This window comes from Vigna umbellata, chromosome 2 (genome assembly GCF_029865625.1).
Source record: "Vigna umbellata cultivar VRB3 chromosome 2, Vumbellata_1.0, whole genome shotgun sequence".
NCBI lineage: Eukaryota > Viridiplantae > Streptophyta > Magnoliopsida > Fabales > Fabaceae > Vigna > Vigna umbellata.
The window spans coordinates 43,082,376-43,104,471 of record NC_142166.1 but is presented as its reverse complement, the minus strand read 5'-3'; the positions used below and the strand labels follow the sequence as shown (position 1 = coordinate 43,104,471).

The window sequence follows — 22,096 nt, the reverse complement described above, 5'->3', positions numbered from 1 at the left end:
ATAAATTATTGGAAGTTTGTTTTATTTAAAAAGTTTACTCTTAAACCTCCGAAAAATACATTAGATTTATTTCAAACCTTATTATATAAATAAAATTAAATAAATTTATAATATTTTCTATAAACAAATAATTAAAATTAACATATAATTCTAATAAATTTTATTTATTCATGTTTTTCCTTTATGTTTTTATTCTTTTCCCTAATTTTCTTTCTTCAACGCCTAACTCCCAAAGAAAAATATATATTTAGTTTAATGATAAATTATTCTTACAAAATATAAAATGTATTTAACCTTTTAAATTATATTTTTCACACAATCTTTCATTTTCTTTTATATCATAAATTATAAAGATAAATTAGATATATAATTTAGTTTAACCATAAAACTAATTTTTTAAATAATTTGAATATATATATATATATATATATATATATAATGCTTTTATTTTTAACTATGACACCATATAATACAAGATATTCAAAATATTTATGGTCAAGAATAATTTCATGTCAATTTTTATTTTTTAATAAAATAAAAATAATAATTATGGGATTAAATAATGAATAATGATTAAATAATCAATATTGAACAATTTATGTTATCATGTTAAAAACCTAAATCAAATACTAGATGAAAATTAGATTATGAGGTAAGTAATAATTCAAAATTATAATTATAAGATTAAATAAAATATGCAAAATATGTATAATAAAATATTATATCTTTTTATACATTTGTATACGTAATATAATTTTTAATTTATACATAATTTATAGATAATAATTAAAGGTAGTTATTTAATCACAAAAAAAATGTCAACCGGATCAGTTACAACAGAAAAAATACATGTGTTGACATAGTCTTTATTAATAACGAGTGTTCACGGTTCAGTTTATAAAGTTAATTGAAAAGTTATCTTTCTCTGAACTGAATTAAAAAAATGGTATAATTTAGTTTTTAGTATAAAGTTTAGTTTTTATAGTATAAAAAAAATATTGATAAACTAAAGTTAAGTACAATTACAATAATTATGCCTAAACTTATCAATTATATAACTCGGAGATATAAATTTACATCAAACACTCAATTTACGTCATACATCTATAATACCTCTAATAACTTATATAAATTTACATATGTGTATGATCGACATAAATTTACTATTTGAAAGGAAGATTAAGTTGTAGAGGTTCTAAGACATTAAAATCGAAGTTTATAATTCGTTTAAATATCTTTGAATTTGGATAAGTTAATCTTCTCCCAAGTAACTCAATCTTATCTTAAATTTGACTTCTCAAATCACATTTTTCCAACTTTATATAAAAAAAAGTCATTCATTTAGTATGTAATATAGAAAATTGAAATATGTAAAAAAAAATACTCATTTCATTGTAACTTCTTTTATTGGTTAAAGAGATTAACCATTGTGAGAATTGATATTCCGTTATGATATGGTATACAAAAATGAGGACACTCATGCAAAGTTCTCCAAAAAAATAAAATAAAATAATCATATCATAAATAAAATTGCAAATTTTAGTAAAGAAGCATCAATGACGAAACCAATAAGATAAAAGTATTTCCCTCAAATGTCCATCACTAAAAAAAGACTTTATAAAACCAAACTACCGTCATTTTGCCATAAGAGATGAAACCTAAGTTGCATCTCTTATAATTCGATAATTTTTATAATTTTAATTAAACTTAAATATTAAAATCAAATTTAAATTATATAAATGCTATACGGATACTTTTATATATTGAGACTGAATTAAATATAAAGAAATGATACATGATAGTGATACTAACACATGATCCTGACATTGACTTGTGACACTATTGTTGTCATGTGATACAAGACTGTTTACATGTATATAAATTTTTTTAATTAAAAAAATAAAAAAAATATGTGACATACACTACCATTAACTATTTAAATATTATTACTAGATAGGATTAAATTGAAAAAATTACTAAAAATTAAAGCTTTATTAACTTTAAAAAATCACATTAAATAAATCCGAGCATAATAAAGACCAAATTAATATTTAAATCTTTTAATTAATTTTAAAATAATTTCCTTTTAATACAGAGACTACTCTCATAACAACATGTTAGTTGCGGACATTCAAGTAGGATTGAGCCTAACAAAATAACTCTAATGACAAAATATAAGACTAGAAAAGTTAGACTTGAATAATTTTAAATTCTTGAAAACTTTTGGACAAAATTTAAAATAAAAAAACTCAATTGAAAATTTCTAAACTTTTGAGAGACGTAAAACTTAATTAAAATTTTAAAATACATAATAATAAATAGTTTTAGTTAAATAAAAAAAATGTTTTTTAAAGGAAGAATGAATGGAAAAAGGAAGTCGTGTGTAGGGAAAGGGGAATGCAAATAACAGGAGCAATTAAAAGAATAAAATAACAGAGTAGTGGACCACCGAAAAAGTTGCGTATGCTAACGGCTAGCGCATTCAAATTAAACGGAAGATATACATAGAATCAATTTTGATTTGGTTTTCCAACCAAAATCAGGGTTTAAGTCTTCACATAATGTACTCATTCACACTATAAAGGGTAACCAATTCGTTCCTTTTTCTCTAATCCTTCCAATCCAAACACGAATTCTAAATTTTTTCTTTGGTTGAAGTCGATCAATTGCGCCAATGGATCTGTCTCCACATGTGGACGATTGCATTAAACAAACCATCGACCATTCCTTAGGGATTCCCATACCGGCGGAAACCCTAGAGGCCAAGCTTCGAGCTTCTCAAGACTCGCAGTGGCGTCTCCGCGAATGTCTGCGTTCAGTTAAACCCCAATTGGAGCGTAAAGACCGCCTCATCAACTGCTTCAAGGTTTCGCGGCTCTTCTTGGTTTTCTTTTGAATATTTCTCTTGTCATTTTCTTTTTTTGAAAATTTGATGATGTGAATTCTGGGTTTTTTTGAGCAGTCTGAAGCGAGTATGAACGCGCAAGCCCTGAAGAAATTCGTGGAGGAGAATCATAGACTGGCACTGGAGTGTGATAAGTTGGTTGCCCAACGCTGTCGGTTGGAGAATGAGTGCGCGCTGTATGATAAGGACAGGGAAGCGTTGATGGAATTCGGGAACGATGCTGATGAACGGGCACGGGAGGCGCAATCCCAGGTTCTCGATTTGCAACAAGATTTGCTCTTTATGCATAATGAAGTGCAGAAATATAAGCAGAATCATGAATTGGTAACCATTTTTCTCGCACCCTCTTTTGACAGTGTAAATATATGCCTTTGCTTCTAAGTTCTAACATAATTAGTGGGTTGTAAATTTGATGTGGAAAATATTGGAATTTTAATTAGGGGGTTTGAAGGGGTTTTAGTATAATGGTAAAGGCTTCATTTTTATTCATTTTAACGGCTGAGAGAGTAAAGAGGTCCATTTGCGTTTTTGGGAGTAGACGAATCACTGATCGTATTTTTGTATGTGCTGCTAGGATGGAATTTGAAAGTAATTCAGCCACCATAAGTTGGAGTTGCTGATATGATGTGTTTTTGTTTCAAATCAGTAGCTGCGTTGACATTAGCATGAAATGAGTTATCTTAGTAATGGTTTGTTTTTGGTTTCCATTGGTTGCCTAAGGAATTGAGATTATTTGGTATAATGTATGCATTATACTGAATGTATGGAATTGAGATTATTTGGTTGCCTAAGGAATTGAGATTATTTGTTATAATGCATTATGGTTCTGTTAACTCATCATATATGATTGACTTTTGTCAGCTGTTAAACTGACAACGTTTATATTAATGTTGTTTTACTACTGGCAAGTGATATTCCTTTTCACCTATATCTATATCAGTGAACTCCTTACAATACCACTAAGAGTTTTTTGGACCCTGCAAACACTCATGAAAGAAGAAAATATGAAGGAAAAATAAAATAAGTTTTACCTCAGCTAAAATTACCTTATCCATTATCTTATATTAGCTTCTCCAAAGGCTCATTTTTAACTTATGCCTAAGTTAACTTTAATTATAAAATAACTTATTTTTAATCTTTTTTCGTACGAGTGTTTATGGAGAAGTTCGTTCAAACATATAGAACATTATGTTCTTTTCCATACTTCCATTTCCCTCCTATCCTTTTTCATTTAATTGCTTTTTCCGTGAAGGTTAAGTCTTCTGCTTGTCCGCCTGAAGAAACTAATTTACTCGGTTCTGTTTTGGCATCACTTATTACTAGAGATGACGATTTTACATATGCATTTTTCCAAGCAAACAGTGAGAACGAGTCCTGTAAGAAGTTGCTGAATGTGTGGAAGGGGTGAGTCTGCAACCTCTCCTCATTCTCTTCTCTTGTTTCCTTCTCAGTTTTTTCAATTCATTTTTAGTAGGCTAATTTTTTTATTTTGGATTTGGTAGCTTGAGTCCATCTACTCTGAGTATTTTGTCACTTGTTGCCAAAGTGAAGTCACTTGAGAAGGACAAGGAGCATCTGAGAACTAACCTTCACAAAGCGGAGGAGGAGGTAAACATAAATTGGTCCCAATTTGTTGGACCATTTACTTTTGTTTTGGATGATTTGATTATTGATAAATATCCAACTTTGCATGGTCTGCCTAGGTCAAAGTACTGTTTAATGAAAATAATGTATTGGAAAAGGAGAATAAAAGGTTACTGATGCTATACAAGGAAAGGAACCATCTTGATTCTGCTGAGAAACAAACCAACAGTCCATCAGCCAAGGTGAGTTATTTTTATAATTCAAAAGAAAAATCAAGTGCTGTATTTATAGCATATGTGCATTGGCGGTTCAAGGATACCTCTCTAAGTTGCTTAATATTTATATTTATTTGGCTTATGCAGTCTAACAAGAGAAAGTCTGTCAGTCCCAGGACAAATAGCCCAATGAGGAAGTTTGATTTGGACGATCAAGATTTAGCTAGACAGCCTTTGTCTCCCTTACGACATAACTCCCCGGACTGCAGGATGCGTAAGAAGTAACGTCATATACTATTAGGATTTGGTTTGACGTTGAAGACTGGAAACTGTCAAACACACATCCCTTAAGCTTAATGCACAGTGAGTTTATATGATGTATAAAGTAACAACAGTGTTTCTGATTTAGCAACTCTTATTTTAGTTTACATTTTATTACAAGCACAATTACTAACGAAATTTCATTTGCACTGTCATATAAAAAACTACTGATTTATATATACTGATCGATATATTGTGTGTTTGGAACATGCGAATTTGAATTGAATGTATTTTCTTTAATAAGCTAATAATTGCAAATGTCCAATAAAGGTCCAGTTTAAGTCAATCGTTTTCTAGATTTCCTATTCTGTAATTAATTTTATTTAAGGTACTCAAGAAGTTCATTATCACATTCTTCATTTTTCTCATTGGAATTTTTTTAAAATGTGTTCTTAATCAAACAGTAGTGCGCACACAAAACCCAATCGAACTTGTTCAAAATTGAATCGAACTATTTTGAGAAAAGAAAAAACTTGAATGAAGCTTGTTTATGAAGTCGATTTGGTTTGAATTCTTGAAGTCTCATATCCATAAGTAGACGAAAAATAAAATGTCCATTTTTGTGAAAAAAATGTACTTCATTTCACTTTATAAAAAATGTTCCCTTAGTTGATTCGATATTACGAAGTATTTCAAAAGTGTAAACTATGCAATAGTCCTGTTGTATGGGTAGTCCGAGGTTTGTCACTGAATTCTGAAATATTCCTCACATAGTCGCTAACACAAATTAATAGCAAGCATGATGAGGAAGATATTACTCAAATTTTTAATTAATTTCAAGTTGAAGAATGAAACATTTTTTAACTCCTTTTGTCTAAAACTAATTAAAATTCAGTTTGTGTAAAGGTTAACTTGTTAATTTAATTGTAAATAGTTAAACTTTTATTATCTAATTAAATGTATTAATTACTCAATAAAAAATAGTTCCATAAAATAAAACATGATTTGACTTTTTCTTTTAAAAAATTTCAATTGATAAGAATATATTTTAGATTGTATTCTTAGCTTAAAATAGTAATACATTTTGTTTTAGGAGGTAGGCTCGAGATCAATGGTCCAATATAAAAATAAGTTATCTAGGATTTAAAAATTATCTTGAAGTCTAAGTGTTCTTGTAATCGTTCGTCCAACCTATTTGGAAGGTATATCTACATAAGATACCTTGATACTAAAGCCAAATTTAACGTTTGACGGATCAAATATTAATGATGTAGTGAATGCATGTCAAATATTAAGGTTAATTGTCTTGACCACCGACTAATCGATTTGATTCTTACACGGTGAACCTAAGTGACGACTAATTATTTAATATTTGATTCACTGGACAATTATACAGAAAATAAAATTGATACGAAGAATTAAAAAAAATATGAAGTGAGAGAGAAAGATGAAAAATGAACATATGAACATATGACACGGACATATCATAAGTCAAGTACTTTACCCTAGCCGAATTTAGAAGTATAACCATATGTAAAAATAAAAGAAAATATAAAAAATATTTAAACATCAAAGTGTAAAGTACATAAAACTATAGTTTAAATTTTAATTAAGTTTAACTAATTCGAAAAAAAACAAATAAAAATTGAGTTAACTAATTCAGTTTAAATTTAAAATAACTTGCAGGAATTTATTTAAAAAGTCATTATATTATTATTATTTTTAGTCTGAGCTCGTAATCTAATATATGAATAAATAGAAAAAAAAATAGTCATATGTAAATTATAATTGAGAGGTTTAGTTTTAAAATATTTAACTTCTCTTCCAATTCATCCCTTTTTATTATTATTTTTTTTTGGGAAATATATTTTTAGTCATTAAAGTATTACGTAAAATTAGAAATAATTTGTAGTCAAAATTTTTGATGTTATTTGATTCATGTATTTTCAAAAACATTAGTTTGGTCCTTATTTTTCAAAGATATTGGAAGGAAAAGCTTTGAGGCGAATCTGAGGGCCCTCCAAGCTAACAAACCAAATCCCATTTTCTTTTTTTACTTTCTTATTCGTTTTGTTTTTCTTTCGATAGATAATGACTTTGTTTGGAGTGAGAGCTGGAGATGCAATATGCAAGGGTCACAAATTGTTCAAGAAATCTTCAGTTTTTGAAGTTGTGATGTGAGTGAGTTTAATGATGCATTGAAATGTTGTTTGTCACACGTGTAAATATTTCTGATGCTGCATTGAAATGTTGTTTGTCACGTAAATAAAATTTAATGTTAAAAAATAAGTACCAAAATCAATGCTTTTGAAAAATACATGAACCAAACATTATTACAGTTTCAACCAAGTACCATTTTCAATTTTACATAATATTTCAAGAACCAAAAATATATTTATTCATTTTTTTTATTGATGAGGCCTATACATGTAAGTTGGTAGAAAAAATGGTTAAAATATTCTTTTGGTTTTAGATTCGGTTGATTTTATTCAATTTGTCTTTTTTTATTCAACTAAGTTTTAATTTTATTAAAATGATTTAATTAGGTCATTAAGTTAAATTTGTATAAATTGCTTTGAGAAAATGATGAATTGACAATATGTAATAAATGTGTAAGTTTTTATATTGATGTCGAATTTTAGGATAGAGGTAGCAAGTTTGTCCTTTTTAAGGATATTACCCTAATCAAACATGTTGTCTCTCCATCTTGTGTATTTTCTCCCCCTTTCTTGTTTTTTCACGTTAGTATCAATTGCCTTCATCTTGCACATGTAATGTTTGGGAATGTAAAACCATAACATTTCCTCTCTTGGTGGTGGTTCTAAGGGATTGGGTGTAACACCTTTTTGTAATTATGGAGATGTTGCAATTTTGAGAACGATTAGGACTATTAAGAATGGTAGAAAAAAATTGGACTTGTCCTAATTACAAAGTTAGATTCATGGATTTTATTTTTTGTTTAGTTTTTCTTAAAAGTTGTCGCTAACTTGCCAATAAATTCGGTTTGTGTTATGGTTGTTTTGAAGAAGAGAGTGGCAATGGAGATTTGATTGAGTGCAGTTATTTCAAATGGTGCAATGAATATGGTAATGGTGAAAGATATGCTACTCTCATGAGACAAAGGGGAAAATATACAATCTAGATAAATCTCTTAAGGTTTTAAAAAAAATGTAATAAGTGTGTTCAAAGGTGTAGGATTTTATTATGTGATGTTAAGGTTGTAGCCTTTTGTTATGTAATGTTATAACATTAGTGAAAAGTTTGACTTTTGTATAGAAACAACACTTTGATAAAGATATCCAATTTGGTATAGAAATAGAAAATCTGAAATATTATGCAAATACATTGATAAAAACAAGATTATACTTCATAATTACATCATAAAACCCTTGGTTAATTATGGAAATACACTCATAAATAGATGTTTTAAACAAAATAAGTTGCAAAATACATAATAAAGTTCCAAATTATATCTTCAAATGTGATTTCAAAAGTGCAACGTTAAAACTTAGATAATTGAAGATATTCATGGAATCCTAACACGTCCTTTCCTATTTTCTCAATTTCTGCCTCGTTCTGGGTTTGCCTTGTGATGTGTGAATTGGTTCTAAAACAGTGACAATTAATTTGATGGTTGAGATGGATTAGAAGATTATCTTGCTTGCGGTGGTGGTTGGAATGTTTCAAAAAACTGAGTTGCTTTACTGATACTCCATTTCCAATAATTGCATTCCTTATTTTGTTCTTTTTTATTCCTTTTGTAATATGCTATGAACTTTGGGCTTATGGAATCTTGATGTGAACTTATCTTCAATCTATTCATTATTCATCTCTTCATCATGTAAATTCAAATATACTCCATCATGATTATTATAGGCTTAGTCTTTGAACTAACAATGACACGGTTAAAAAGCTCATTCATGTTATTACTAGTGTGTCACACATAGTTGTTGGGATAAATCTTAATCTTGACCAATACCTATTGCAATTACAATAAAAGATTACAAATAGTCTAATAAATAATAACATTAATATTAAGTTCAATGAGGTGTTTAGTTTTGGATACACGTATGGGGAATTGCTGTGAGGTGTTTGAATGACTCATCATTAATTAATATTTTTAATGTTCCTCATCTCTCTCCCATGATTTTGTGGATGTGTGTTTGTTGTTGTCTTCCACATCAAACAATTTAGACTTTCTCATGGAAATTTCCTAAAATTTGCATATATGTGACCTAGATGGTCCACCAATGTCTTATTCAACAATTCCAACTTCAACTTCCACATTTTCCTCTCATGATTTATCTTCCAATACATTATTTACATCACAATCAATATTGACATCGACTAGTCCTTCAATATTTTTAACACGTTCATCTACTACCCCATCCCTTAACTAGGAAGAATCCTCCTTATCACTCAAAGCTCGACCTTCAGACTTAATCGAACTCTCAACCTCAAACTCAGCTTGACCCCCACCCTCAGTCTCTACTTCAAACATAGTTTGACCCTCACCCCAATCTCCATCTCATACTTATTCTGACAGTCACCCTCCACCCATCCTTACCATGACAGTAACCCCCACGTCATCATCATCATGACAATCATCCTCATCCTGCATCGTCTAAGCCTCAATCTCCACCTCATCCTCATCTTGACAATCACCCCTATCTTTTGTCTCAATCTTAGCATCCATCTCTTTCCAATCCCTACAATCACCTTAATTCTTAATCTCAGCCTCCATCACATTCTCATGATCACACCCACCCTCAATGTTAGCCTCATTCCCACTGTCACATCACTGTTGTAGCCACTATGTATAGAGGCATCATCCTCGTCAAGAAAATATTTCAATAAATTGTCTACTACCCAAGGTTCAGAAACTATGTATCATAAAGAAGTGAATTTCACCATTTTTCCTGGCAATGTTCACCATATGAATTGCACCATTGTCATCAGACAACATATGTAACTTTTCTTCGAGCATATAACTCCTTTCTAGAATACCTGAATTCCTTAAGTGCAACATAACCCATATCCTTAAGTATGCCTAATACATCAAAATAACTTTATGTATCTGGGTCACATGACCATGTATTTGTTTATCCACTATATTTCACTATCTTATTATTTACAAACTCCTCACCATGATAGACTACTTAAATGGGAAGACCACAACCTACACATTTTCATATGATGAGACAATAAATCTTTATCCACCCAAAAAATTACGTAAAAATTATGCAATCAAAACAATCATACAACAAATATGACAATAAAACAATATATTTATCCAAACACATATTACAATAGTAAAATAATAAAATGACCCAAATCAAAAACTCACAATCTAACAACAACAATTGAAACTCACATTTAATACTCAATGCCTTCCATAACCAGAAGAAGAACACTTCACAAAACTACTACAACTAAAAACATAATCTTATAGTTCGAATATAGTTATCTCAAATCAATCCGAACTCTCGCAATTTAGATATGCAAATAACGTGCATTTCATTCACATTTTACTCTAACAATCATAAAAAAAATCATATAAAAAATAAATAATAACACATATGTCAAAATTGTTAAATATACACTATTTTTTATCATTATTTTAAACATCACTAACCATTATAAAACCATTAACAATTAGGACCTAGAATCAATTTTTCAAAAACTATGACTTAATTAAAAAAAAAGAAACCAAATTAAATAAAATAAAAAAATTGAGATAAAAAGAATATTTTAGCCAAAAAAAATTTATAGGCAAAAGAAAAAAAAGGGCAAAAGAAACAACGCAAAGATAACGGTGTCGTTTTATACCGAAGATGTTCTTATCCATTTCCGACACTTGCCACACACCAAAGCTGTGTGGTGATATTGAAAATGAAAAGAATAGCTATGTGAATGGCATTGTTTGGCATTGTTGAGCAATGGCGCTTCTACGTGTTGCGTGCTTAACTTCTGCAAATCAGTTATCGGCTCAAACCTATTCTCATTCCATCGCTCTCTCTTCCCTTTCCCAATCCATCAACTTCCCCAAACGCTCTTCCTTTCACCTTCCACCCTTATCCCTTACCACACCCAAACAAACCCCTATTTTCACTCTCACATGCGTTTCCACTTCCCAACAACAACCCCCGCCAGTAACCGAAGAAGAATTTTCTCGCACAAGGTTGCTCGCTCAGAACGTCCCATGGACAAGCACCCCAGAGGATATTCGTTCTTTGTTTGAAAAACATGGGAAAGTCCTCGAAGTCGAGGTTTGCTTTTTCTTTCCTCCTCTTCTATACTGCTTTGTTTGTTTAAGGTTTTTTCTTTTTTCCTGAAACTGTGTCCGTTGTTGCGGTTAAGCTTTCTATGTATAAGAAAAACAGAAACCGGGGTTTGGCCTTTGTCGAAATGGGTTCTCCAGAAGAGGCTCTTGAAGCTCTCAATAAACTCGAATCGTATGTAAGCCTAAAACACTCTACACTACTTCTGTTGTTACGACTACAAGCACACATTTTTTTCATAAATAATGTTTGTTTGTTTTTTCTGTTATGAATGGTGATTAGGAGTTTGAGGGCCGTGTAATGAAAGTCAATTATGCTCGGCCGAAAAAGGAGAAATCCCCGCCTCCGGTGAAACCAAAATCTGGCGTCACGTTTAACTTGTTTGTTGGTAACTTGTCCTATGAAGCCAAGTCCAAGGATCTTAAGGAGTTTTTTGATTCCGGAACTAGTAAAGTTGTTAGAGCTGAGGTTGTATTTCTTGACAATCCTAGAAAGCCGTCAGGTTATGGATTTGTGTCATTCAAGTCCAAGAAAGAAGCTGAGGCTGCTCTTGCTGAGTTCCAAGGAAAGGTAACTCCGGGTTTCTTCTTTGTTTGGATTTGGATTATTGAGTATGGGGAATGTCATTCTCGCAAGTTTTTATCGACAATGTCTTGGACCTTGTTTGTTTACTTTTTTTTTTATCATTTGTTTTGCCCTTAACATGAGCACACTTGAAAATGTTTGTCTCCCCAGTTATTTTTGTTTTCTCAAAAGTTTGTTCCTCGAACACTCGAAGAAAACAAGAGATGACGAGGAAAGATCTAATAGTTAATTTTTTTGTAACACTTGATATGGTAACAGTTTTCAGAAGTTAATACATTTTTTATGAGAAATTAAGTGTTGATTAGTATTGATATGTTTTAGAGAACGGTTTTTAAAACATTATAGTGAGAAGGGGATCAAACAAGCCTTTGGTGTTTGGAGCACTGTTTTTGGTTAGTGACGCAGGGAAAATTGTTCTTCTCCAGGATTTTATGGGAAGGGCAATCAGGGTGGATCGGGGTCGTCGATTTGTTCAGAAACCAGGGGATGGGAATTCAAAGTCTGTCGTAGATGCTCCTTCTGAGTTGAGTGTGAATAGGGCAGAAGCTCAAGAGCCAGCAGAGGAGACTCCAAACTCTGAAGATACTCCTGAGTTGAGTGTGAATGGGGCAGAAGCTGACAAAGCTGATTGATATCAAATTTTCCCTGATGCATACTAATGTTGTTGATGTTGTATGTCCTTGCTTCATAGATTTTGATATCGTTGCTGCTGACAATCCAAAGTCTGAGTGGTTTACATTAACCTCTTTTATAGGTTTGAAGTTTTGCAAACCAGAGGCACGAGATGCAAGGAATGAATAGTAGCAAGTGCAATCATTTCTGTGATTCATGAATGAATAATTACTGGAAATGAATGATAGCATCTCCATGGAGTCAACAAATCCTTATTGTGTAATTTAACAATTGTTGGCATGCTAATATATCTTAAGAAAGCAAGTGACATATGTATATTAGTGACGTTGTTTGCATCTTCACTGGTTTTTAGTTGCTTCACAATGATGTGGATGTGATCCAATGTATTCTTTCTTTATCTTCAATATGTTCAATAGCATAAGAATATTGGTTTGAAATCTATCGGAAGGACGCAAAATTAAACCATTCAAACTAGAACCGAAGCTTGACCATGAAATGTATGTAATAGAACAATACTACCCATTTCTATCAATAACACTTGAGGCATGTTTTGTGAATTCTTTTAGAGTAGACAGTTATTTGGTTTTACTTTGACAGTGTTGCTACAAGACATAATAAGACCTATCTTATAATCTGTGAATGCTGCTTGAAGGTTGGCTTGAATCACAGCCCAAAGTCAGATTATTGCTACTGGGTCTACTTATGTTTTCAACAAAAAGGGATTGTTGACAGTGCATCTAAATCTCTCGTAATGTTCTAAATTCTGCAATATCATCAGAAATCATACATTGAATCACTTTACGTTTTGGGTGATTTGAGTCTGAGATGCAGCGATTCACAATGCCTGCTAAAATCATATTTGAAGCTGAATTGCACCTTGAATAATTTGAATTGCAAGAAACACACCCTGAATTGCCCTAGTGGTACTTTTGAATTGTTTTAGTACTCGCTGCCATATTTTGTACTTTTTGGGACTGTGCAGCCGAATTGTGCTGTCACTGTTTTTTTTTCCTTTGAAATTTATTCTTCAATTTTTAATGTTAGCTATATAGTAACTTGCTTGGCTTTAAAATGCTAAAGTTTATGTCTCTAATGTTTCATCTTAAGATAGATACAGTCAAATCAGAGTTTACAAAATAAGTCTTCGATTCATGATACGAATCCTGATTTTATATTCATGGTAAGTAGTGACATACGTATTTAGGATTATACTGGGTAAATAGAATCGTGATATTTCATCTCTTTGAATCTCTAGGAGATATCCTTTATTGATAGTTTTAATGATCACGTCTGGATCCCGTAAGCTCTGAATATAGTGCTGTAGAGTGTTGTGAAACAAAACAAAAAAACATTATATATTTTTGTGTCATACATTCGTGCGTTGGTGTTTCATACAGAATAGCACTTCTGTCTACATTGCACACAACACGAGCCTTCTAGCCAAGGGGTTGATCTTTTGGAATTGAGTTGATTGGGGTTATTAGAACTTTGATGAATCACAAAAATTTAGCATTCGACAAGATTTGAATTTGATTCTTTATTAGTCATTCAATTTATTCATAATTCTCTTGTTCTCAATAGGAGAGAAATTGTCTTCATAATTTCTTTTCGCTTTAGAGCTACACATATACGTAAAAAAGGAAATCATTATACCGACAATTTTGCTCTTTTGTCTAATAATAGGTAAACAAATTTGTTTGGATGATGTTCCTCTACTTTTCTCATCTTGGGAATAATCTCTCATGTCTTCTTCAATATAGGTTCTGTTGCTGCAAAATGTACTTTAATATGATTTTTAAGATTTCTAGCTACAGTATTCATAATGAGTTCCTTTCTTGTATTTTATAAGCTTTAGTTAGTTATTATGTTATCCCCAAATCTTAACTAACATTATTTAACCTTTAGAATGTGTATCCTTAACCGATTGCAAGTATTACAAATAGATATTTCTTTAAATTTTGCCTTATACTTTTAATAATTTTATTGGATGTTTGTCTTAGTAATCAGTGATTTTTTCGATAAGTTAATGTTATTTGACATGAATGTTGGTATAGTCTTCTTTAGTAATTTTTTTTTATGTTTGCTTGCTATCTATCTCTCCTTTATATAATCTTGGTTGAGGTGTGGTATGAGATTGTTGGAAATTAGGGAGTCAACATAGTTGGATTTTTCTTCTCTATTTTTATGTCCAATCCATCCTTTTCTAACAATCTATATGTTCCATAATATGAGTATGTACTAATTCTTTAAAAAAAAATGGTAGAAATAAGATTGCTTTTGAATGAAATTAGAAAAAAAAACTACCATTTAATGGATGAAGAATCTAAATGCTGCATTATCTTTAGTAAATATCATAACAATGTTTTTAAGAATGGGGTGGTTTTGCATGAGTACAATATGAAATGCCACTTGAGTTGACGTGTTTAATATCATTTCTCGTACACAAGGAGACTTTAAAACATTTATTATTATAATGCAAAATTCTCGTTTTTTTAATTATTTTTACAATAAATTCTTGGTTAAATTATATCAAATAAGTCCCTTTATTTTTATGTTTGGTCTCTATTATTTTCCATTAATAATGTATTATTAACAAGGATATGTCATTTATCAATTTATAGTTTTTTCTAAAACTTTTTTAAATCTTCTTTTCTTTTTTAATTCTTTTTTAACTTTTTTTTTAATTTTTATTCTTATTTTTCTAAAAAAATAAAAAGTTTGTCATGTGTCAAGTTAGTGTCGTATCACGTAACAATGACATTATGATGTAGTGAGTGTAGTGTCACATGTCACCAAGTGTCATTATGTTAATTCCAATTTGGCTCCTAAATTTGCTAGGTTGTTTTAATTAAGCTTCATTTTTTTAAAAAAAATTGAACAAGTTCATCCCTCATGGCTTGCGCGGTGTGAGGGTGTAGCTGCAATGTACCATCATGTGCAAGTTTCACACATTGGTTAAATGGTTAATGTATCTCCAATTTAGGTTCGTGACAATAGGTACTATTTGTGGGCGGCTGGTTGGAGGAAGGATTGTGGGATGATATGACTTCTTTTACAGATTTTCAAATATCTCGAGGTTGCTTAGAGGATCAAAATCAGAAAAAGTCAACTTCTCTTAAATAATATTTAAATGTGTGGGTACAAAATCATACATTTATCTAGGTCTTTAATAATGTGTATGATATTCCTTTGTTCCAATTAACTTTTCCTTATATAAAGGAAGATATGGTCTTTGTGCGTATTTCTGAATAAGTTTATCTTGGTCTAGAGGAATATAAGAATTAATCGCATAGACGTATTTTGTTAACCAAAGGGGATAAATCGCTTACACATTTAGACTTTTGTAAAAAAATTGACGTGGCTTGGAAACATTTGGGCTAATGGAAGGTAATTCCACTTGGTAAAAGGTTTTATGATTTTTTTTTTCTTTAGAAAACATTCAAAGGTTTTGACTATTGGAACTTAGAGTCTATCTCCTGAAATTCTTTGTATATGGACAAAAGATTTTGTCTCAACTTCCATGAAACTCACCAAAACTCAATGTTGAGTTCACATTCATATGACCTTCATTTAGAGTATTGGTTGCCGAAAGCAATTTTCTTAATAGCATGTGAGATTGGTACACGTTTTATCTTTAAATGATTATATCAAGAATACGTCCTGAGATTTCTTTGCAGGTGTCTTGGTTGATGTTGATTTGTTATCTAATTTGTCTAATCAAATTTTGGTAAAAAGACTGAGATTTGCATTTAATGCTCATGTAGAATATAAGATATTGTCACTATTTTGTTCAAGTTGTAAAATGATGAGTCATAATATATCTAATTGTAGACCATTACAATAGGATGCCAATGTTATTTTTGGTGGGAAGAAAATAGTTTGCGTAAAAACATAACAACATTATCGTCCTAAGGTGGTTGATACACATGATGGGCTAAAGGCTCTTTAGCTTAAGTCGTGGAGCTTATGATAATGTCTGTGATGGAACCTATGATGGAACCTACGATGGAACCTGTGGAGGAACCTAGAGTGGAACCTGAGGTGGAGTTGTGGTAGAGTCTGTGGTTCAGTCTATGCAACTTGATGTGGTATAACCAGAGTTGAGATAATAATGGATAATCATGATAATATATATTTATGTTGTGAATGAATCTTCTCTTATTAAGGATCTAAAGGTGATGTGCCAATGGGATTTGGTTTGGTCAACATGTCTCCTTTAGAGGATGTCACTCCCATTATAAAAATTTGTAGGATTTGCATTAATTATTAAATTCAACTCATAGTAGTTCAATGACCATTCTTAATCATTTGATATCTTAGAACACTCGTTTTGTGGAGAATTGAAAATAGCTTCTATATGGACTAATATGTGATGTAGACATCAAAATCCAAGAACATATGTGAATCATTAAGACCAGGATCAAGATTCAATTCAAGGTCTTGGTGGACCCATAACCAAAGGAAGGCTTAGAAAGATCTAAGAAACATTGTATTGGATGAAGTATTAAAATAAAAATATTAACATTATGGTTGTAGTAATGATTTGAACCCACCAGTTACATATTATTTTGTATTTATAAATCTTTAGAAATTCATAATAATATACGTTTGCCAAATATAACTGTAAAGTTATCTCTCCTAGGACTTTTCCTACATCTTGCCATCTTATATCAAGAATTTTCTAATTTTTGTGACAATCATCTTTAGGCCTATCAAACATTAGTCTGTGGCACCTTTCCTTTATCCAAGTTATTTATCAAATATTAGTTTGGGTACCTATCAAACATTATTTGCATCTAAAAAGTAAAATTAATTTTATGTACATGAATTAAATTTTAAAAAGATACATTAAAAAAATATAAATTAATTTTTGTATTTTTTTAAATTGAGCTAAGCTGATCATTGACTGATATAAGAGGGGTTAAAATAATTTTCTTAACCCACACCTATAAGGATGTACACAGAAACTATAGAAGTGTAGAAAGAAATGGTTCCGTGTTGATTCTAACAACGACTAAGATGAGATAGACTGAATTGATTTTCATCTCATGTGAAATCTGAAGGTAGTACTCTATATACTAGCTAAGACTATACAACAAAATTATGGTTACATTTGGTGATAAAGTTCAGCTGAATATATAGCTGGAAAGTTCAAACCCTTTATAAAATGTTCCCTTGATATTAACTAAAACCACAATAAAAATAAAGTAGTTGGCCCTAGCGTAGGGGCCCCTACAACCTTAGCACCTTTATTCTACGTAATGGCCTCGTCACTAAGAGCTCAGAGTAAGACCCACCCATACAACCAGGCTTCACACTTTCCTTTTAGATTTTAAAATTGATAAGTGTTACTAATTTTAGTTCTTGCTTATACAATTTCAATAATTAAAAATGTAACCGTAGCCATTATGTAGTAATTTCAAAGCTTAAGTATACTGTTATCATGATTTAATTTAACGTGCTACTCAACTTTTTATTCAGTCATCGTGTTTGGTAAGCTGTTAGGATCAAGATTTCACATGTCACATTCTTTCCCAAACCTCATCTTTTGCCGCCACAAACAAATTCTTCTCTCGTTGCCACCTTCACCATAATTTCTTCACGCTAACTTGCTGTTTTTCAAATGTCAGATGCAGTTACGTGGTAGGAAATAAACCATAGTGAAAACGAAACACCACAATGTTTTTAAATATGGTACTACGGGAAACATACTCGGTAGCTGCTAATTCATTCGTTCTAGAAGGTGTGGTTTTATTTTATTAATTGTGCGTAAATCCCTTGAAAAGTATTAGCTTTATTTTCTTGTCCAATACCATCTACTGTCTTCATTCCTTAGAAGTGGCCATAAGCAACGCAATCATATCTTTCACAAAAAAAGTTGACGTGTAACACTTTATAATTATTAATGTTCCTTTTTTAGCATGCCGATATATCATTACTTATTGAGAATTTATTGATCGTAGCATGGCTAAAAGTTTCGTACGTTTGAAAACTTAATTTATCAAACAAATACTAGTTAAGACTTAGTAAGTTAGTAGTTTTATTATTGTGTAGGTTCTAAGGAAGTATTTGTTTTCAATCACTTTTATAATGATGGAGATTATTAAAGGACCATATCAGATATAGACAGGAGTTTCTGGGAAGCAAAACTAGTTAACTTCCCAAGTATTGGTCGGAATATAATATTACAAAACTGGAACATGAAATTTCCTTAAAAAAAACAAAAGAAAACAACAGTTGAAGAGAGTTTAAAATTGAGATACTTGCATTACATGTGCATGATTTACAACCGATCCTGTGAGAGTACTAGAGGTTTAGTCAAAAGGCATCATGATTGCAGCAGAATAATTGAACTCAACCACTATTTCGTATCTGATAATGAGAGTTGGAAAGAAGCCATAACACCATCTTTTGTGGATGTTAGGTATGAAGTGCAACTGAAGTCATATCCTGATGCAGAATGCGACAGCTGGCCCTAACTCTTAACAACTCCCATCACCTTCTCTTATAACAATATAAATCAAACCCATTTTCCAATTGCATCTTCAGAGCCTTCTCTGTACTCTACTTCCCTTCTTCCTCCCATTCTCTCACCAAATCATGGCTTCCTCCACTGCTTTGGTTTTCGGCTCACTCATAGCAATCACCATGGTTCTGCCAACCCTCGCAACCGTCCACACCGTCGGAGATTCTTCAGGTTGGGCAATTGGTTCTGATTATAGCTCATGGACCAGTGACAAAGCCTTCGCAGTGGGTGATAGTCTTGGTAAGAACTAGGAAACAATTCATGACTATACGATGATGTTGTTGTATAATTATATATAAAATATCAATTTTTAAGTTTGATTTGTGTGACAGTGTTCAACTATGGAGCTGGGCACACAGTGGATGAAGTTAAAGAGAGTGACTACAAATCATGCAGCGCAGGGAATTCAATTAGTACAGACAGTAGTGGCGCAACCACCATTGCCCTCAAGACTGCAGGCACTCATTACTTCATATGTTCTGTTCCCGGACATTGTTCTGGCGGCATGAAACTTGCCGTCACTGTCAAAGCAGGAAAAGACACTACTCCTTCAACTGGGAAGGCTCCACCTTCTGATGGTACGGCCACCACAGCCACGCCAGCCACCACCACCACGACCACCACAACCACTGCTGGTAGATCAAACTCGGCTTCAACAACTGGTGTGTTTTCAGTTGTTGCCATGTTGATTGTTTCAGGGATCTCTTTCTTTGGCTTGCGCATGGCGTGAGGAATTTGATCGCTGAGCCAGGACAGAGGCAGTGCTTTTAGAGTTTCTTCCACCCTATTTTATTACTATAATTATAATTATCACTCTGTTTTCTGGTTTCACTTATTCAGATTTACCTATGACTACTAATTCAAGTCTTTTGTAGTGTTAGTTGTCTAGGAAATTTCCCATGTTTGGTACTTTTTTAATATTTTTTGTTATATATTATTGGGCACTATTCCGTAAGATATTTTCTTTAAAATACTATTTTTTGTTCTAGTTTTGTTGAGTTTGTGGAATGTGGTTCTTTCTTCATTTAATATGATTTTAATTTTTGTGAATTTTAGTTGATTTGTTTTTTTTATAATGGTAATTAAAAAGTTTTAGAGTCATTAACTTTATACAAGAAATCACTTAACTTAATTACTTGATGTGGTTATTTTTTAAGACAAATGAATGTATTTCAATTAAGATCATATTTTATGGTTATGATTGTACTATATATATGTTTTTTTTACAGCAAAGACGTTTACGATCTCTTCTGTATGTTACGTTTTGGTTCAAGGTTCTTTTTAATTTAAAAATATTGTTTATATATTAAGTCAATATCATTTTACGGTATATTTTTTAATTTCTTTATTTTTATTTAGTTTTAGTTTTAATTTCATTCTAAAATTAAACAATTTTATCACTTTTCAATCAAATTTAATTTTTATATAAATATTATAATGATATTTTTGTAACATCCCATTTTAGTAATATAAAATCACTAAAATAAGAGCTACAAAGGAGATAACTTACAACAAACTTGAGATTTCAAAAGAAGAAAAATTTACACGTGAAAAGCAAAAGAGACTAACTATACTGTTGCTTCACCACCAACCCCTACAGTGAGAGAATTGGATAGATGTCTTTCCTAAGCTCACATCCATCAAGGTGATCATCGCAAAAGAGAAAACACAAACAAACAAAAACAAAAACAAGGGTAAGCTAAATTCAAAACATTACATCATATCAATTGAAATATCTTGCATAATAATCATAGAGATAACATAGATCAACTCAAACATCTTGGTGTAAAAAGACTTAGACCGATTGTCCGGACTTAGAATGAATGTCGAACTATGGCAGATTGTGCACTTGTGGTGACCTCTACTGCTTTGCAAAGCCATTGCCAATGAGTTTCACTCTACTACACTCACAAGGTTAGTCTATTCCACGCCTTGGATCATACTGGAAGCACCCAAGACTAAGACCTCCTGGTACTCTCACCACATGTGTCAATCTTCTCTACTTGAGAATGAATGACCATTAAAGTTTTAGGATAACCTCCAAGACTGAGCTCCATGCATTCATTCTAACACTCTTGAAACCGCACAAAGAAGTTCCACCTTGGAAATAACCTTCATAACTTTGAAACGATTGATATCACTTCACATTCGCATAGTACACCAATACATGAGATTACTGATCATACATTAAAGAAATAAAAACAACCATACAAGTTATTAGAAATCACCCAATAACACAATTTATTCATAGCATCTCGATACTCATATTTAGGTAAGAAAAACAGCTTTGAAACTCTCACCAACAGTTCCGAATAGGTCAAAAATCCCCAAAACGACCTAAAGAACGTCCAAAACGGACATCAAGAATCCTGAAAACTCCCCAAAATGTTGTAATGCAGTCTAATGGCGCCCAACGACACCACACTGTGCCTCCCAATAGTATGATAACAAAACACCACTTTGAAATTAAACTTTGGGGACATTATCCTAAACTTCTATAGACCCCTAGGACCCTTTAGAACTTGAGAAAACTTAAAGAACCCTAATGTAACTCAAATTGACACTTGAAAACCCATTTTTCACTTCTACAAGCTACCTAATTTCATTTCTACTCTTTTAAACCCTCAAACCAGATTTCAACCTGCACGAACAAGTCCAATTACACTTGCTAGGACACTCAAAAACCACATAATACTCTCAGTTATCCTACTTCTCATTTTCACCCCTTAGAACCCCTAAAATGGGCTAAAAACTCAACCTATGAAGTCATTTTCCATTTCAGAACAAATTTTACTAGTTTAATCACCTACACACGTCCTAATAGGTGTGATAACATACTTCTAACCTTTCAAAATAGTGCAGACCACTTACCTTAACATTTCACTACTCAACGCTCTCTTTTTACACCAAAAACACTTAAAAACAACCCATACAAACTACCCTTTTTATTTCACACAATTTTTAACCATATAATCCCTCCTAACAAGTTCTAAATTATCTCGTGACAGTCCCAAAACAGATCCCATGGCATTCCATACCTATTTCTAAATTTCACTACCTAAAACCCCTTCTTTTAAGCTTAAAGTCTAAGTAACTTGACCAATAC

The 22,096-nt window shown here is 31.6% G+C and overlaps 3 protein-coding genes across 5 annotated transcripts; all 3 read left to right on the top strand.

Moving 5' to 3' along the window:
* The first annotated feature begins 2,475 nt into the window (after nucleotides 1–2,475).
* LOC124833149 (uncharacterized) lies at nucleotides 2,476–5,237 on the top strand. 2 transcript variants are annotated; one of them, XM_088107997.1, is made up of 7 exons: nucleotides 2,476–2,585; nucleotides 2,659–2,866; nucleotides 2,963–3,229; nucleotides 4,158–4,309; nucleotides 4,408–4,513; nucleotides 4,609–4,731; nucleotides 4,852–5,237. In XM_088107997.1, the coding sequence occupies exons 2-7, from the start codon at nucleotides 2,675–2,677 to the stop codon at nucleotides 4,987–4,989; spliced, it is 978 nt and encodes a 325-aa protein (XP_087964123.1). In that variant the 5' UTR covers nucleotides 2,476–2,585; nucleotides 2,659–2,674; the 3' UTR covers nucleotides 4,990–5,237. The 2 variants fall into 2 exon arrangements, with proteins under 2 accessions (XP_087964123.1, XP_047163504.1); XM_047307548.2 differs by having other exon boundaries at nucleotides 2,527–2,866.
* Nucleotides 5,238–10,833: 5,596 nt separating this feature from the next.
* On the top strand, nucleotides 10,834–12,903 carry LOC124833155 (RNA-binding (RRM/RBD/RNP motifs) family protein). Of its 2 annotated transcripts, XM_047307555.2 has the most exons (5): nucleotides 10,834–11,234; nucleotides 11,326–11,424; nucleotides 11,529–11,816; nucleotides 12,257–12,503; nucleotides 12,586–12,903. In XM_047307555.2, exons 1-4 carry the CDS (start codon nucleotides 10,905–10,907, stop codon nucleotides 12,461–12,463), a joined length of 924 nt encoding a protein of 307 aa, XP_047163511.2. In that variant the 5' UTR covers nucleotides 10,834–10,904; the 3' UTR covers nucleotides 12,464–12,503; nucleotides 12,586–12,903. The 2 variants fall into 2 exon arrangements, with proteins under 2 accessions (XP_047163511.2, XP_087963054.1); XM_088106928.1 differs by having other exon boundaries at nucleotides 10,835–11,234; nucleotides 12,257–12,903.
* Nucleotides 12,904–18,996: 6,093 nt separating this feature from the next.
* LOC124833148 (Cupredoxin superfamily protein) lies at nucleotides 18,997–19,945 on the top strand. Its single transcript, XM_047307547.2, has 2 exons — nucleotides 18,997–19,230; nucleotides 19,323–19,945. Exons 1-2 carry the CDS (start codon nucleotides 19,065–19,067, stop codon nucleotides 19,718–19,720), a joined length of 564 nt encoding a protein of 187 aa, XP_047163503.1. The 5' UTR covers nucleotides 18,997–19,064; the 3' UTR covers nucleotides 19,721–19,945.
* Nucleotides 19,946–22,096: the final 2,151 nt, after the last annotated feature.

Bases quoted from the DNA above. Each gene is read 5' to 3' on its own strand.
- LOC124833149 (XM_088107997.1), top strand. From the start codon at position 2,675: ATGGATCTGTCTCCACATGTGGACGATTGCATTAAACAAACCATCGAC. The intron at 2,867-2,962 runs GTTTCGCGGCTC...TTTTTTGAGCAG, and splicing joins GCCTCATCAACTGCTTCAAG to TCTGAAGCGAGTATGAACGC. The intron at 4,310-4,407 runs GTGAGTCTGCAA...TGGATTTGGTAG, and splicing joins TTGCTGAATGTGTGGAAGGG to CTTGAGTCCATCTACTCTGA.
- LOC124833148 (XM_047307547.2), top strand. From the start codon at position 19,065: ATGGCTTCCTCCACTGCTTTGGTTTTCGGCTCACTCATAGCAATCACC. The intron at 19,231-19,322 runs GTAAGAACTAGG...TTTGTGTGACAG, and splicing joins CGCAGTGGGTGATAGTCTTG to TGTTCAACTATGGAGCTGGG.
- LOC124833155 (XM_047307555.2), top strand. From the start codon at position 10,905: ATGGCGCTTCTACGTGTTGCGTGCTTAACTTCTGCAAATCAGTTATCG. The intron at 11,235-11,325 runs GTTTGCTTTTTC...GTTGCGGTTAAG, and splicing joins GGAAAGTCCTCGAAGTCGAG to CTTTCTATGTATAAGAAAAA. The intron at 11,425-11,528 runs GTAAGCCTAAAA...AATGGTGATTAG, and splicing joins TCAATAAACTCGAATCGTAT to GAGTTTGAGGGCCGTGTAAT.